We start from the raw sequence: 19,093 nt of genomic DNA, 5'->3' as shown, positions 1-19,093 counted from the left end.
CTCCTATAGAGAGGTCACCTGTTACCCCCTTCAGGAGGCTTAGTTCATAAAAAAAATCTTCAGATGCTGGGGGAGGAGGGGAGGAGTAAAGGAAGAGAAGAGTGAAGGAGAGAAGGAGTGAAGGAGGAGTAAATGAGGAGTGGAGAGAGTGAAGTAGGAGAGAGAGAGAGAGAGAGAGGTATACTTCAGGCCAGTCTGTATAACAAGGCATCGAGCATGGCATCACCTTGAGGGAATACCCGTTACCTCAGGGACGGACGGACGGACCACGACACTCGTTTTGGTTATAGAATCGTGTGTATGCACATTATGCTTCATGTATGTCCTGTCTGTCTGTCTGTCTGTGTGTGTGTGTGTGTGTGTGTGTGTGTGTATTTAAGTACAGTCATCATGTTGTTATCCGCTGTACTTGTGTGTTTTGTACTTCTTTGTGGGAAACTATTTGATGCCAGTACTTGTGTCCGTACCTGTATCAAAACTTACACACACTCCCACTTACAAAACAACGAAATCAAAATAATCTACTTTACCACCAGTCAACAACAACAATTACATAAAACTTCAGCTCTTTACACACACACACACACACACACACACACACACACACACACACACACACACACACACACACACACACACACACACACGTCACATACAACTGTTAAATCCTCCTCTCTCCTTCACTATCTGATACCTCTCCTCTCTCCTCCAAGATCTCCCACCTCCTCCCTCCCTCTCACCCGTTTTCCTCCCCCACCCCACCCCTCCTCCTAACACCCCCAATCCTCCATTAGCCACACTCCATTCTAATTCCCTCACCAACACCTCCCTCCACTTCACCACCTCCCCCTCCCAAAGACCTCTCCTTAACACCCCCTCCCCTCTCACACAGTAGTCAGCTGACCATTAGTACCACCGAGGCGTGAGACAGCATTCGTGACGTTACAGTAAACTTTCATAAAACTGATGGCAAAAGGGTACGATTGTTCACGCGTGGTTGATCTGCCCTGTGAGAGAGAGAGAGACCTGCCCTGTGACACATAGAGGAAGGGAAGGGGGAAGCGACATGAAAGAAAAATGCAAGAAGGGGAGAGAATAAAGAGGGGAAGACAATGAAAAGAGAAACAAGGAAAGAGAATGGAGAAAGGAAGGGCGAGAGGGAGAGAATAGATTGAGACGAACGAGATAAAGAAGGAATGGAGGAATACGGGAAGGGAGGAAGAGGGAAGAAAGGAAAAATGAGATGAAAGATTGAAGGAAGGGAGGAAAGGAGAGAGGAGGCAAAAGGGAAGGAAGGAAGATTAAGATAAAGGAATGAAGGGAGACAGAAGGGAGAAAGAATGAGATGGCGGAAGGGAGGAAGGAAGAAGGGAGAGAGGAGGCACGAGAGGAAAAAAGGCAGGAGGAATGAGATGAAGGAATGAAGGAAGGAGGGAAAGAGAATAAAAAGAAGGAATAGTGCTCACTGAGAAGAGAAACTGAATGATGCAGATCACTGAAGTGTGACTGTGGGGAGATTAACTGGAGCGTGACTGTGGGGAGATTAACTGGAGCGTGACTGTGGGGAGATTAGCTGGAGCGTGACTGTGGGGAGATTAGCTGGAGCGTGACTGTGGGGAGATTAACTGGAACGTCACTGTGGGGAGATTAACTGGAGCGTGACTGTGGGGAAATTAACCGAAGTGTGACTGCGGGGAGATTAACTGGAGCGTGATTGTGGGGAAGATTAACTGGAGTATGAGGAGAGGAGCATATCTACGATACGGTAACAGTAATGGAGCATTTGTGACTCAAAACACCAATTCGCATATTTAGAAAAACAGAAAGGAGCATTTATCCAACTTACCATCAGGCATAACCGGGGAGCGTGGCGAGCATGATAGCTTCATGAGGACCATAGCTGCGGCACACTCATCCATCTGGTCCTCCTCTGAGCGTGAGCTACGCCGCTTGCGGGACCTGCAGAAAAAGGAAAAATAAATAGCTTGCGTCAGTCAGGCCAGAGAAACGGATGTAAACATTGGGTGCCATGGCAACGGGAACGCTACTAGAATGTTGTGGTCGGTTACTACCTGACTACAAGGGTGGTGGTGGATTGCAATTTGACCTAATCTGGGTAGTCCAGCCGACGCATTGAGAGAGAGACGGACAACCTTCTCTACACAGGCCTTGGTTAGTGTAATTAACGAACCCAACCAGATAATACTCTACCTCAAAGACATATTTCTCTCAGTGTTACATTCAGAGAGTGAATGTCGAGTCCTTGATCCATGTGAGAGTATATTAAGTGGGGGTGAGGGAGGGAGGGAGGGGGGATCTCCTGTTTGTTTACATGGGATGGGAGTATATTTTCACAGGGATCAGAGCCGCTAGACTAAACTGAAGGCGGGAGACAGCTGACAGGGGGGGGGATAAAGGTAAATATGAAGATTCTGCGAGGAGTAGAAGGAGGAAGAGGAGGAAGAAAGAGAGAGAGGTGTTGGGTCAAGGTGTTGTGCGTGACGTGAGAAGAGGAGGTAAACTTGATCGATTCCGCAAGGAGGAGGAGAAGGAAGAACAGGAGGAAGTGGAGGAGGAAGAGGAAGAACAGGAGGAAGAGGATGAGGAAGAACAGGAGAAAGAGGAGAAAGAGGAGGAAGAGGAAGAGCAAGAGGAACAGGAGGAAGGGGAGAAAGAAGAGGAGGAAGAACAGGAGGAAGAGGAGGAAGAACAGGAGGAAGAGGAGGAAGAGAGGTGCTGGGGGTGAAGGTATTACGTGACGTAGGAGATATAGACCTGACGAAGCAACACCTGTCCGTCAGTTGCCAACACCGTCGTATACCACTTCTAAAGCCGACACACACACACACACACACACACACACACACACACACACACACACACACACACAGGCCACACACACACACACACACCTGTGAAAAATATCTCTAGGTCATCAATGCTCAGCACAGGTGGAAGTAACAGAGGTGTGTGTGTGTGGGGGGGAGGCATAGTTGGGAGCTACAGGTGTGTACAGGAGAGCGGGGGAGGGGAGGGAGAGAGGTAAGGGAGGGGGTGAGAGGGGAGGTGAGGTACACGTGTGCAGAGAACGATTTACAGGTCAGAAGTGTACAGATATTTGCTGGACTATGAGAGGTCAGTGACACTCGATAGCTGAGACAGATGTGTGTACAGTGCAGGTGTGTTGGGGAGGGGATTCAGCAAAATTACAGGTTTACCAATTTGTATGCACCCATTGTTAGCTCTCTCTCTCTCTCTCTCTCTCTCTCTCTCTCTCTCTCTCTCTCTCTCTCTCTCCAAAGCTTTCGTGACATTCTGAACATTCACCAAAACATTGTGGTAGTGATGGTGGTAGTGGTAGTAGTGTTTGGTGGTGATGGTGGTAGTGGTAGTAGTAGTGTTCTTGTTGGTAATATGTAGCAATGATGGTGATGGGAGTGGTAGTAGTGGTGGTAGTGTGTAGTGGTGGTAGTAGTGGTGGTAGTCGTGTGGTCATGATGGTGGTAGTGATGGTCGTAGTGATGTCAACACACACACATTTCACGGTCACTGCCACTAGGGCGCTGGCTGCTGCGTGCTGGTGGTCGATGTTGACACGAGCCGACAGTGCCAGGGGGGCCAATGACCTCTACCACACACACACACACACACACACGTTATATTGCCTGCTATAAAAAGTAAAGCGAGAGCCAAGGTTTGTAGCGCAATACCAGAAATTATAGTATTATTATTATTATTATTCATTATTATTATTATTTTTATTATTATTATTATTATTATTATTATTTTTATTATTATTATTATTATTATTATTATTTTTACTGTTATTATTATTATTATTATTTTTACTATTATTATTATTATTATTATTATTATTATTATTATTATTATTATTATTATTATTATTATTATTATTATTACCACTCTTACATAAGAATGCGCCAGGGACAGAGACTCGGTACACACAGGAAGCGAGAGAATCAATGAACAATACGACGAAACAATTGGGTAGGTCTTAGGCTTCAAGGTCAGTGCCTGCCGAAGATGATGTATTGTGAGGGTGATGGTGGCGATGGGTGGTGGTGGTGGTGGTGGTGATGGGTGGCCAGCCTATCGAGTGTGAGGTAGAATAATGAAGTGGTTAGCCTGTCCGAATCAAGCAGGAATCTAAGTGCACCTTCTCTTCCTCCTTCTCTCTGCTCCTCCTCCTCCTCCTCCTCTTTCCCCTTCCTCCCCTCTACTGGATTCACTGATAACATACGATTATACCTCGAACAAGGAAGAGGTGGAGGAAGACGTCCCTAATCGCTGTTCTTGCTACTGCTGGTGTCCTACTTAACTCACCACCCAGCAGTATCTCCCCCCTCCCCCCCAGCCAGGTGAAGTATAGGGCCGGGAGGGGTGAGTGACCAGAGAGGTAAACACGACCCATTGACCTTCACACCTGTCAACAATTCTCTGATACTTTGTAAATGTCAGGGGTGAAGGAATTATTAAAGAGGCCCCGACGGCGTTCTCTCTCCCACCCACCAATACACCCACCTTCCCTACCCACCGTCCCTACCCACCCACCCACCCACCCACCCACCGCCCCTATAGGTCAATGTCACCCCTATCATCAATGCTCCTCTTCCTCTCTTCCAACGTGGGGTACAACACTAGGGTGCCAAGTAGTGCCAACACCACTAAAACTACTGCAACACCACTACCACCACCACCACCACTACCACCACCACCACCATCACCACTACCACTACCACCATCACCCTACTCACCACCACCACCATCACCACTACCACCATCACCACTACCACTACCACCATCACCACTACCACTACCACCACCACCACCACCACCACCACTACCACCATCACCACTTACCACCACACCACCACCACCACCACTACCACCATCACCACTACTACCACCACCACCGCCACCACCACCACCACCACCACCATCACCACTACCACCATCACCACTACCACCACCACCACCATCACCACTACCACCACTCACCACTACCACCTCACCACCACACTACCACCTCATCACCACCATCACCACTACCACCATCACCACCTCACCACCACCACCACTACCACCATCACCTCACTGCCACCACCACCACCACCACCATCACCACTGCCACCACCACTACCACTACCACCACCACCACCATCACCACTACCACCATCACTACCATTACCATTGTCAATATTCCTCCTCTGCCTCCAGCGTCAAGGACAGTACCCGCGTGCCAGGCAGTGCCAAGGAATGCTGCCACTACCGCCGCCACCACCGCCACCATCACCACCAACAACAGCAACTCATAATATTGGAAAAATTCACCACACGACTTTAACACATAACTAAATAAAATCAAGTCCTAAAAATAAAAATAAAAATAGAACTATATGGAACTAAAAACTAAATTGAAACAGAAAACAAAATTAATTATTGAAATATGAGACCTGAATAGACACGACATTTATAAACGATGAACCAAGAACCAAGATGACAAACAAATAAACAAACAAACAAACATACATACATACATACACACACGGGGTGATGGCGATGACAGTGTGTGGCAGTGTGGTGACAAGGTGTGGTGACAAAGTGGAGGGATGTGGTAGTGGTGAGGGATTGGAGGTAATGAGGGAGAGAGGGATTGGAGGAAATGAGGGAGAGAGAGGGATTGGAGGTAATGAGGGAGAGAGAGGGACTGGAGGTAATGAGGGAGAGAGAGGGATTGGAGGTAATGAGGGAGAGAGAGGGACTGGAGGTAATGAGGGAGAGAGAGGGACTGGAGGTAATGAGGGAGAGAGAGGGACTGGAGGTAATGAGGGAGAGAGAGGGATTGAGTAATGAGGGAGAGAGAGGACTGAGGTAATGAGGAGAGAGGGATTGGAGGTAATGAGGGAGAGAGAGGGATTGGAGGTAATGAGGAGAGAGAGGACTGGACAATGAGGAGAGAGAGGACAGGGGAGAGTCGGACAAGGAAGCCCCGGCCCCATTATTGGGTTAATGACGACTATGTTATCAAACTCTTTATAAAAACGGACACAAAAAACCCCCACCAGATCACAATATATGTATCCTGGGTGCTGGGGGGGGGGGAGATTAAAGGTCAATCAACAAAGAGAGGGTCTGGGGATACTACTACTACTACTACTACTACTACTACTACTACTACTACTGCTGCTGCTGGTGGTGGTGTACTTAACGCCGCGGGGGAGTTATTTGTGGTAAGTGAACCCTCCTTTCTCCTCCTCCTCCTCCCACCCCATAGTTCCGAGGTCTTGATCATCATCCATTCACCTTCCTTCATCCACCAAACCCCGGCTCCTCCTCCACCACCACCACAGTTCTACACACAACCCCACAAACCACACCTCTCTTGTCACCCATAACATACAACACCTCTACGTGCCGCGGTTGTAATGTTAAACTGTGGTACAACTGGTTATGACAACGGCCCCCAACAACAGTGTCCTACAAAAAAAAAAAAAAAAAAAATCCAAAAAAAAAAAAAAAGTCCAGTTTGTGTAAATTGTCCACAGGTACTAACGAAATTATCAGCACTAAGGTAAGGAGGTATTTTACAGTTACATGACATACTTATATAAGCAATCTGTTATACCCCCCCCATCCTCTCCCTTTACATAGGTCAGGAATGTCACGAGGCATCGGCGAAGGATGAGAGAGAGAGAGAGAGAGAGAGAGAGAGAGAGAGAGAGAGAGAGAGTTGCCAAAACACGGACCTGTGACACAAATCCTCACCACATTATCCAGCCTCACGTTCTACTGGCGGTGGCCCCACAGATTCCCACAGAACACATAAATCGTACATTAATCTATACAAGACCTACGGTGACGGGGTGACGGGGTGACGTGGTGACGGGGTGACGGGATATTCATTTGTATACATGCTGAATCACTGTAAGCTTGTGTGACGATTTTTACTGATTATCTATCTATCGACAGTACTTATCTATCTATCTATCGACAGTATTTATCTATCTATCTATCGACAGTATTTATCTATCTATCTACAGTATCTATCGACAGTATTTATCTATCTATCTCTCTACAGTATCTATCTATCGACAGTATTTATCTATCTATCGACAGTATTTATCTATCTATCTATCTACTGTATCTATCTATCGACAGTATTCATCTATCTATTTACAGTATCTATCTGTCTATCTATCTATCTATCTACAGTATTTATCTATCTATCTATCCATCTACAGTATTAATCTATCTATCCATCCATCTGTCTGTCTGTCTAACCAGCCAATCCTACACTTCACAGGTAGCCAAAACAACAGGTGATATACAGGTACACAGGTGTGATTGACTCACTTTTTTGGTGTGTGTTATTTCCAGGTCAACGAACACTTTCAGAACTCATTAAATCATCCATTTTCTAACGAACCGACGAAGTAATGTATTCCTGATAACTTAATTGGGTCCTAAACAACTTAAAAAAAAATACTAAGATAACATCCAATTAAAGAGATAACATTAATTCTGCTTAAGTGACAACAAGCTATAATAATATAACTCAATATAATAATGTCATAAGCGCCAACACACACACACACACACACACATAGGATAACAGGAATTTTGACCCAACATCCATTTAGTAATCGGTGATATCAAACACTCCTAATTTACTACTGGGAGGGGAGGGGGGGGGGAGGTAATCGCGTTATCGAAAATGTCACAAATATTATCAGTTCCAATTAATTATTAGGCTATCTATCTGGTCGTGGATATCGTAATGGCTATAAACTTTGTTATGTTATGCAAGAGATCAAACTAACTCGTATATCCGACCATTCTTGAACACCACCTCCTCACCCTTGTACACCACCTCCTCACCCTTGTACACCACCTCCTCACCCTTGTACACCACCTCCTCACCCTTGTACACCACCTCCTCACCCTTGTACACCACCTCCTCACCCTTGTACACCACCAGGCGCAATAAACACAGCCTCACACTCACCCTTGTACACCAGAGGGGGCGGGCACGTCAATAGTCTGGGAGGACTTGCGTTCCTTGCGGTCAGTTGACATATCGGCGAGCTTGGCGAAGTCTGTGTCCTGATCGGCGAGGCGAGCAGACTTTCTCGACTCCAGCAGGCGAATCTCCTCAATCCTCTTCTTAACGTCTTGCCTCACGCCAGTCTACAGGAGAGAGAGATAGAGAGAGAGAGAGTTAGGAAAGTTTGTTCTAAAAAAAATTGGTTTAACTCACTTGGTTTACAGTCACGGCGTTTGTTCCGTGAAGCAGAGCGACGCCCTCAGCTATAGGCTACCAGGTGTTGGCTTCCGTGTGTGTACTGTGCTAACTACATAACATAACACGAAACACATAATATATTTCATTCATGTTAATATGATGGTCGACAAAGAAGTTCCCTCCTCCATCTAAAGAACAGGAATAAGCTTTGTAGATAATTTGTTTTATACCATGTGTGTGTGTGTGTGTGTGTGTGTGTTTGAAAATGCCTGGCTATTGTGCTGCTTAAGTAAATTCAACAAAATAGAGCACGCACACACACACACACACACACACACACACACACACACACCTATTAAAATTACTATCAGCATTGATGTTCTTCATGTATATTTTTTCAACATTAATTAATTTCGTTTTGCAAGGAGACACAATACATAACGGTACAGTGAATAAACTAAAAACACCGACTACGTTCATTCATTCATTACTTTTAAAAACAAAAGAATAACCTAATCTTCTTCTCCCACCACCACCACGTACTGGTGAAGGTTCACACACACACACACACACACACACACAATACTACTATCAATACTACTACTATTACTGGCTACTACTACCAATAATACCAATACTACTACCACACACACACACACACACAAATTAAATGTAGAAATTACTTGAGTATCCTTGAAAATACACTATAATATACAGAAACCAACTATACAGTGATAGATAGATAGCGAAGACACACTCACCAACCAGGAGACAGGTTTGGCCACGTGTGGTCAACTGGCCGGGGCTTTAAGTTTCGCTGCGACAAATTTTATAACAATCTCACCTGAATACTGTATACCGAAAGAGAAGGATGGCAGGTCTCTCTCTCTCTCTCTCTGTGGAGGTGCGGACTGCCAGGAGGCGACTGGGTAAATTACCGGTAATGGGAACATTTCCTAAATGATAGGTAATTGGCGGTGTGTCGCTGGACGGGCTAAAAAAATATTCCGAGTTTATTACCGTTTCATTCTCAGCGCACCTCTCCCCTTCACCACAAACATTACCAAGGCCCCTTCATCACAACCATCACCATCATCAGCGGCCCTTCACCATTACCTGCATGGCTGCATCCATTCACCACCACTAAACTAGCGCCCCTTCACCATAAACCATCACTATATATCATACACCACCCGGCAGTGAAACACTATACACTGTCCAACCCATTAACTTGTCCACGTCCAGAGTGCCTCATTCATGGCCTGGCCCGAGTGGTCGACCCTTACTGCCCCCAACAGTGTGGTGCAGCAGCCACACCACCACCACCACCCACCCTACACTACCACACAACAAATCCCCCCTCCCCCTCCCCTTCTCTTACCCCTACAACCACCTACACCTCACCACTCCTCTGACCATGACCACCTCCAACCATCTACCATAAAATTCAATACCAACACAGGTTAGGTTCCTCCACCATTGAAACGAACGCTGAGTTGAATCGACCTGCGCAGTCCGGAAGGAGATGGGCAAGAGGACCTTGGAGGGAGGCAGGGACGGAGTCACTACCACCACCACCACCCAAGGTTGCCCGGGTCTAGACGTCACTAGGCCTAAGAGCTCAAGGAGAGAGGTTAGAGAGAGGGGGGGGGGGGTTAGAGGAAAGACAGGTGAGAGAAAGACTATCCACCAGAAGCTCTTTACTTCCACCCACAACACACAGAGCTCTATGAACACAAGCTGTACTCCCAAGTTTGTTCCACTGTGCAACACTCGCTACCCTACCCTGGTGTTGTGTGTGTGTGTGTGTGTGTGACCTTAGTACAGTAAAACCAACCAGCTAAGAGGAGAGAGGAGGCGCCCAGCAACGTACATCCTCCCTCACACCGTACTCTTTATCACCAGCAGGACACACACACACACACACTAGCAGCCTCAATGACACTTTTTTTTAAACGATTTCCTTCCTCTCCCCCTACACGCGCCATTCCCCCCATTACAGTACTAAATTATGTTATTTTCTCTCACTGACACATACACATCTGTTCTCGTGAAGGTCGTGGGCGGGTGGTGAACAGGGGCATGAGGAAGGGCAGTAGTAGTGGTGGTGGGAAGAGAATTTAAGGTGTGGAGACAGGCCGGGTACTCCCAATAAGAGGGATACGTGACACCCTTCCCTCTCTCCCAGTCCACGGCCGGCCGGCCACCCACCCACCCACCCACCCACCCACACACACACACACACACACACACACACACATATAGACACACACACACAACTATCTTAAATTTCAGCCATCAAGTCTTACATAAACATCGTACACATCAAAACACAAACAAAAACATTTACTGGATGTGTCTTGTGTTAATAAAATTTTACACCGAGAATGTTTATGTGTGTTTTTTTTTATCAGATTAACATGTTAAGTCTCCACCCTTTACTTTCTCCTAGTGTCCTCCTTCTCTACTCCTCCCCCATCCACCTCCCACCTCTCCTCCACTCACCACCACCTTCTTTATCTGTCAACAAACAAAATATTCCACATCTAGACAGAAGCGATTCCTATCTACCAGTAACCTCCTCCTCCTTCTGTTACTCCTTCTGCTCTTCCTCCTTCTGCTATTCACGCCCATCTCTCCGTTCATCGTCCTTCCTAAATACAACAATACTTTCTACTACTACTCTTATTCTTCCTCTTTTTTTTTCGTCCTCCTCCTCTAATTCTTCCTTCTTCTTGTTCCTCCTCCTCCTTCGTCAGTCTTATTCTCCTCTACTGCTTTGTTCCTTCTGTTTACTTAATCTACCATGGGAGGTTGTTGTCTTTACCCCTGTGTGAAGGTTAGCTTGTGTGCCGTGTCCATCAAGCTGTCCCAGTACACATTAGCTTACAACGAGTGCAACGCCATGAGCTTAGTTAGTCACACACACACACACACACACACACACACACACACACACACACACACACACACACACACACAATGGCTGACCTACTTAAAACGACCATGGTATTTTTCTCAAGTTTGGTAACACTGCTTTTAAGGATCTAGTGATAAGACAATTCACAATAACAAAGTAAATAAAAAAAAATATATATATATAAAATGTAAAAATGTCAAGCAGCTTACCTAACGCAAAATAAAACTGGGGGAGGTCAAGGTTAAATAGAATCGAACAACAACAGACGAGACACAACAGATATGAACAACAGATGAGACACAAACACGAGCAACAACAAACACAAACAGACACAAACACAAACAGACGGGAGAGATAATTACAGGTGATCCCAAGAGACCTCAGGTGTTGCCAGGTACTGTGAGGATGGCCTAAAAGCGTGGCCTAGTCCTACACACACACACACACACACACACACACACACACACACACGCACACACACTTCCCAAGTCCGCGTCAGCAACCAAAATGCCCCCACCCCACCCAATAACTAGCCCACTCGCCACCACCAGCTATAGCCTACTCTCCACCAAGCTAGTCCACTCTCCACCACCTCCCACTCTTCCCCACCACCAGCAGCTAACCCCACCCAGTCGTAATTAAATCAACTGTAAATTACATACAGCTTCGACTGCCCTCAGATTTATTCACCTCGTACATGACTAGTCAACTCTCTGCCGCCCGCTGCTGAGCTTCGCCCCACGCCCTCCTAGCAACACACTGGCGGGGGTGAGAGGAGGGGTGGGAGAGGGGGACGATGCCAGTATATAAACACAGCAGGTCGCCTTCCGCCATCTTTACCAAGCCTACTGCTCCGTGGTGTGGTAATATATATAGGTATGCAACCCTCTGACTCGTGTTAAGTCAATTTTATCGAGTTAAAGTAAAATATCAGTGTAAATTTGAAGGTTTTTTTTTAATCTTTTAAGTCACAAATGAGCCATAAAATCATCCATCTTACATTTTCCACCTACGAGGATTTTTTTTATTTATTTTTTATCTTACGAGAGACTGAGAATGTGTCCTGAACATAGGGAGGAAACGACCCCACGACACAACGCGCGGGAAGGAAGAGTTTAGTCCAGGTGAAGTTAGCTGAAGTGGTCTATAGATTCTGGTGTGTTTATTTCCAGCACAGAGATTATCGTCACTTCAATTTTAGTTTATCTCCAATATAATAAAGACAACCATGATATTTCTAACCTAACCGAAAGCTAACCTAACCTAAACCCAACCTAACCCAACCTAACCCAACCTAAACCCAACCTAACTTCCCAAGGCAACATAAGTATTTTAATCATCAGGTGAAATAAGCTGGAAGAGGAGAGGACCAATTTCTTCAGGTGATCACAAATACTTCATCCACGACGCCTACCGGGTTATATACTCTACATCACGAACTATTTCAGGGTTACAACATTATATGACTTATTGAAACGAGTCATTATTTTTTGTGTGTGGGGAGGGGGGGAGGGTGGGGGGGTGAGGGTGGGAGGGGGCATTCTGTATGTCTGTCTGGTCCAAGTTCCTATAGGAGAGTGTTTAAGGTCAATGACACACACACACACACACACACGAGCCAGATAGTGTGCGTGTGTGTGTGTAACAGAAAAAACAAAGATCAACTCCACTAGAAACCATTAAATTCCTCCTCCTCCTCCTCCTCCTCCTCCATCTTCAAGTACTAGAGACCAACTCCACCTCCTCCTCCATCCTCGAATAACAAACCCAAAACCTAACTCCAATTAGATACCTCCACACCTCCTCCAACCTCGAGTAGTAGCTGCGTAGTAATACCTCAGCACAAAATCCTCCTACACCCCCAACCCTTGAAAAATTTTTAACCCGATAATCAATAAGGTGAATCCGGACAAACAAACAAACACCCATCACCAACACTTAACAAACTCTCTACCATCATTTGTAAATAAAAGAGATGGGGGGGAATGGGTGTAGAGAGGGGGAGGGGGCTGTATTAGGTAGGAAGTGTGGCCTAGTAGCATACATTACCCCCCTACAGCAGCAAAGGTAGGGGGGAAGAGGAGGAGGGGGAAGAAGAGGAGGAGGAGGAGGAGGAGGAAGAAGAGGAGGAGGAGGAGGAAGAAGAGGAGGTGGAGCAGGGGGAGGAGCAGGAGGGGGAAGAGGAAGGGGAGGTGGCCCCACTCCACTACCACCCTCTTTGGGAACTAAAATTCTCACATCGATCACAGGATCTCTCTCTCTCTCTCTCTCTCTAGGAGGACCTTAAGAACGACTAGAGTGGGTGGACACTGACGAATGGGAACACACTCTCTCTCTCTCTCTCTCTCTCTCTCTCTCTCTCTCTCTCTCTCTCTCAGAAGCCCGTAAGAACCATTAGAGTGAGTAACTGGACACTTTACAGAAGGAAAGAGACGCTATAACCAGAGAAGCACTACAGCCAGAGTGATGATAACTGTAAACAACTTAATGCTCCGATACACCACAATAACACTATCAACACCACAACAAATTAAGTCTTCGTACTGTACCTACAACACCACAATGAAATGGTTTCTGTACACCACTTTACCCAACCTTGGATATACATTTCACCTTCATATCTAGATTAAGACAGCGAGCGACCTCATTATCCTGCCACTAGATGGGGGTAACAACACACTAGACAGTACTTTAAGAGGGAGGTGTGGAGGGGTAAAGAAGAGAGTAGGAGGTAGAGAAGTGAGAGGAGAATATGGGAGAGGTGGGTGAAGAGGAAGGGGGTGGAGAGGAAGGGGGTGTGTAAGTAGTGAGAGAAGGGAGAAAGGGGATGTAGGAAAGGTGTACACAGGAGGAGAAAGAGTAGTTGCTAGGGGGCGCAGGGAGCTGAGAGAGAGATGCCTGGGAGGGTATAGGGAGAGTGTAGGGGAGAGAGGGTGTATGTAGAGAGGAAGGTGTAATGAGGGGGTGTAGGTGTGTGTGTGTGTAGGAAGACATGAAGAAATACAAGACAAACAAACACACAAACGTTGTCCCCTCAGGAAAAAAAATAAATACAGGTGATGAGATTGTGAATAAATCCAACCTCGGGGAAATTGGATCGAGGACACACACACACACACACACACACACACACACACACACACACACACACACACACACACACAGAGTAGGTATTCCAGGAGGAGGTAAAGAGGGGTGGTGGGGGAGAGGGGGGGAAGCAGAATGAAAGGGAATAAAGACAAACACGATAGAACTTGTGACAGCTATACCCCCCCCACCCCACCCCACGCTTTTATTATAGACCTAAATTATATAACAAGACTCTTCCGTAATTCTGGGTGTTTTATTTAGCATTTGGAAACATAGATCAAATTCCCAGGTATTATTTACTGTTCACTCTCGTCATGTATGGCGCCGTGGCCTGTATTGATCATTCACTGTTTTCATTAAATTTTTCATCGTTATTCCTCGCAAAGTTTGGAAAGAAATGGTGGTAACTAGAGGGACTAAACGTGATAAAAAAGAGCGATGGAATTGAAGAAGAGGAGTAAGGCAGCGTAACAAACTGCGAGAGAGAGAGAGAGGAACTAGCATAACAAGTGGTGGTAAGATCTCTCTCCCCACCTCATACGCACCAACTTCCTCGTGTACTCCCTCCCGGTGTGATACTTGACTCTCCACGGCAGCACGGGACAAAATATTTCGACGAGCGCATTTAAATAATGGATTACGCCGAGACGTAGATACAGTTTTATCTCCCGTTTTCAAATACCAGTGGCGCAACTAATTCCCGGCACCACCACATCAGCGGCCGCGTACCCTCCCCCTCCTCTCCACCGCCTCGCTGCCACCTCCCGCTAGCAGACCCCCCCCCCGACCTTGTGACGTCACACAATAACAAACCCCCACTCCCTCGTTGCCACATCTCCCGGGCGGTGGTGCCGCGTGTAGCCAAACAAAGAACGCTTGAAGGGAACGTGCGCCTCTGTCGTGCGGTCGGGTCGCTTCGAAGAAATTCTGGCGTTTCTTTCGTGTTGACATGTCATGCTAATTCTGGGGAGGGCAAGGCATTAGCTCGGCGCAATATGTCAGAACTACAGAACTAGTTCAGTCTCACGGTTGTGTAAAAAACCCAAATAACGGTCGGATACGGAGTAAAGACCGCGGGACAGGACGATCACCCCAGCAGCAGTGTTTCCAAGGAAATAATCACGCAGCTGTTCCCCTCATTAATGTAGCCAACTTTAACAGCTCCGTCATCAGGTAGACGATAATGTTTGATTCAACAAGTGTAAGAGCGAGCAGTAGTTGTGATGGTTGAGGCAAGTTTTGAGGAAGACCAAGGGTTGCCGGGCCGGGTGACTGACCCTACCCAACACTGATGGCTGTCGCTCGTTTACTCCACTGATTCGTTAACAACTTTCTCACAACAGGCAATACACTTAGCACTAAAGAGGGGTAATGTTTCACCACTCTCAGCCACATTACTGCCCGGGCTAACAACTCTGGCATTACACAAACACAACAACTATTGGTGGTCACGTGATTTCGCAGCCATGAATGGAGCGATGATGACGGCTTGTAGAATGAGTTGCTGTAGGACAAAGACATTGTTCATTATAAACTTCACGTAACTCTCTCTGTGTGTGTGTATCACCCTGACCACCAGTTACCGAGGTTATCATGAAGAGGTGATAATGTTGGTGTTTACTAGCGGTTGCCATGGCAAACAGGGGCAAAGCTTCCCGCGCTTGTCTTCCTTGTAAGCAACGCTGTGAGCCTCCCGACACACACACACACACACACACACGGAAGGCCAATGAACCCTTGGGTACGCGGCCAGGGAGAGGGTGGGGTGGGAAGTAGGCGTAACCGGTGTAGGGGACAGAGAAGAGAGACGGAAGGAGAAGAGGGAGGGGACTGGAGGCAGCGGAAAAGGGAAGGGAAAGATATGCACATCGCGAGGTCACACTACTAGGGTGACGGAGGCCCCACCTTCATGATCTGCCACGCCATATCCCTGTCGTCTCATGACGCTCCTCCGCCACACTATATATTCATACCAACTGCGTCATTAGCCCGGGAATCTTGGCAGCAGGCGTAGAGGGAAAACTTACAAGTGAGCGATGAGGTATGTTATTACGTAGAGAGGAGCGTCGGTAACAGGGAGGGGAGCCGTAATTTGCAAGCACCTTACCAAAACATACACACACACACAGGTCGCCTGAATCAGTCAAGCATCAAGCACGCTCAGCCACACGGTCAGGAGTCTACCGGCCTGTAGCAGATAGTGCCGAGTCTGCCTGAAGGCAAATCCGTCCTAACACCGACGTGACCAGAGGCACGTTTTGACCTCTCTCTCTCTCTCTCTCTCTCTCTCTCCATGACTCACACTGTCTTCCCATTACTATACACACCCCCGTACACTCACCAGATCTCTTTGTCCTTCGCCCATCACATTACTCCTCTATGATGACGACTCCCAATTGTCCGTAAATCTCCTTCCCTCCCACCACGTTTATTTCCTCTCAATCTTCCGTCAATTATCTGTCAATTCTCAACGACTCCAACTCATCAACTGTGTCAATTTTACCTTTAAGCCATTTCTATCTTACGTACTCCCACCTCCTCCGACCTCAATCTATTTCCCTCAATTCCATCTTCTATCCCATCTGAATATTCTGTCAACTCAATTTGCTTCTGTCAATCTCGTCAGCTCCTGTCAATCGAATCAATTTTTGGTCGCGACAACACTTATGTTTTTTTCTGTAGTCAGTTTCTTTCAAATATATTTTTTTACGTTGTTTAGAAAAGCGAGAGAGAGAGAGAAAGAGAGAGAGAGAGAGAGAGAGAGAGAGAGAGAGGAAACGAAGAAGAGGGAGAAACAAGAGGAAGGAATAAGAAGAGGAAGAAAGACAATCCCCTCCCACCATCACTCTCCCATCTACTTCCATGCTAAGGGTCATTTCCCCTTCCTCGCCCCCTCCCCTCTGACAAAAACACCCCCTCTTCACCCTCCCCCTCTGACAAATACACCCCTCTCCGCCACCCTAACAAAAACACCCCCTCCTTTGACAAAAACGCCCTCTCCTCCCCTCTGTCGACTCCAGGGGATGAGCTAGTAAATAAAGGGGGGGTGAAGATGAGGGGTGTGGTAGGCAATAGGGAGGGGGAGGTAAAGAGGAGGGGAGGGGATAATGTCTACCTGGTGATTATTTAGCCAATCAGAGAAATCTTCCTTCTAATTGGTGATTACTTAACCAATCAGTGTAATTGTCCTTTTCATTGGTGATTATTTAGCCAATCAGATGAATACATTTCTTTGCCGGCGGTCCTCAGAGTCGACTGAAAAATGACGCTCTGTGATTGGTTATCGCTCCGCCAATCGGAGAGGAAACCGCCTGTATTCTGATTTCTTCCACACTCTCAACTGTCCCCCAAGAGTGTGGTAGTGAAGTCAGAAGGTGTGGTAATGAAGTCAGGGAGTGTGGTAGTGAAGTCAAGGGGTGTGGTAGGTGGCGTTATCAGGTGTAAGAGCCATAAAGTGTGCTGCCGACCCACACTACTGACACCCAGCGTCTTCACTATCGCCACACCAACACCCCACACACTCATCATTCTGTCACTTCATGTAACTTGCTGGCAAAACCCATGACCCTTCAGGCTTCCACGCCCTTAATGCATGAGTCATAAAGGCAAGCATGAACTCCGCATGCTTCCCAGTTGGGCACTGTAAACGCTTCTGCGCTTCACCTTGCACAGGATGTAAGGGGGTGCCCAATCAACTAGCCCCCTCGTGGGCAATCTGTAAAATCACCACGCATGAGAGAGAGAGAGGTGAGGACGAATGAAGGACGCGGAAGTGACGAAGATAAGACGGAAGAGGGAAGTGAGTAGAGAGAAGGTCAAAGGAGGAAAGAGAGGGAGTTTTTAGTTTAACAAATTCATTGACAAAGCTTGGAGTACAGTTTGCCTATTCTGAGTAATTCAGTCAGGTCTTGACATTGAGGGTGGTATCACTTCTCACTGCCACACAATGAAATACATCATATTCATTAACAGCTATATATACAGAGGTCAGATTCATGTGGGTAATGTCACTGTTCATTGTTATGCAGGACAGTTGGGCACTGTAAACGCTTCTGCGCTTCACCTTGCACAGAATGTAAGGGGGTGCCCAATAGGCTAGCCCCCTCGTGGGCAATCTGTAATCTGCAGGACAGAGGTTCGTACACAAAGAAATGCATCATATTCATTGACACTATACATAGGGAGGGAGACTATATCACGAAAGATGAGGGAAGGAGGGGGAAAATAAGGCAGGAGGAGAGTAATGAGAGGCAGAGGAAGAAAGAAGAGGGTAGGAAGGAGGCGGGAAGGGAGAGAGGGAAGGAGGGAGGGGGCAGGAAGGAGGCGATAGAAGGCAGGAAGGAAGGGATATCCCCCCCCCATCGTTGTTCCTTCACAGTTTCGTTACTACAGAGGACAATAGCTCGGAGGGAGGGGGGATCTCACTAACACCTGCCACCCCTTCCATCTATACCCAGCACCTCCTTGTTTGCAGTCCTCTCCCCCACGACAGATTCGATGACCTCTACCCATCTTCACCACCCCCTGACCCTTAAGAGTATATAGAGTCTCCCTGACCCCGACGGCGATAAACACTGAGGTCTCCTTTCACCCCCCCACCTACCTTCCCCTCTCTCTCTCTTGGGGATAGTGTGTGTGTGTGTGTGTGTGTGTGTGTGTGTGTGTGTGTGTGTGTGTGTAAGAGTGGGGCCAGCCCTCGCCACACACCCATTAGCTGATCGTAAAACACCTGGCATCCCTCAGTCCAGTCGTTCTTGGCCGACACTTCCGTGACGCAGGGGGCCTCCAACGCCGCGTCACCCCGGTAATAGGTGGGGAGT

The 19,093-nt window shown here is 47.1% G+C and overlaps 1 protein-coding gene across 1 annotated transcript in view; it reads right to left on the bottom strand.

Annotated features, from left to right (window-relative positions):
• Positions 1 to 19,093, bottom strand: part of LOC121878369 (zinc finger protein 704-like) — a 144,785-nt gene that overhangs the window by 109,722 nt on the left and 15,970 nt on the right. Inside the window, exons 2-3 of the mRNA XM_042384572.1 lie at positions 8,027 to 8,208; positions 1,847 to 1,959 (exon numbers count right to left, since the gene is read on the bottom strand). Of these exons, the coding sequence (XP_042240506.1) occupies positions 1,847 to 1,959; positions 8,027 to 8,208 (295 nt within the window). The remainder of the gene's footprint in view (positions 1 to 1,846; positions 1,960 to 8,026; positions 8,209 to 19,093) is intronic.

This window comes from Homarus americanus, unplaced genomic scaffold (genome assembly GCF_018991925.1).
Source record: "Homarus americanus isolate GMGI-L3 unplaced genomic scaffold, GMGI_Hamer_2.0 scaffold41027, whole genome shotgun sequence".
NCBI lineage: Eukaryota > Metazoa > Arthropoda > Malacostraca > Decapoda > Nephropidae > Homarus > Homarus americanus.
This window is presented reverse-complemented; position numbering and strand designations above follow the sequence as displayed.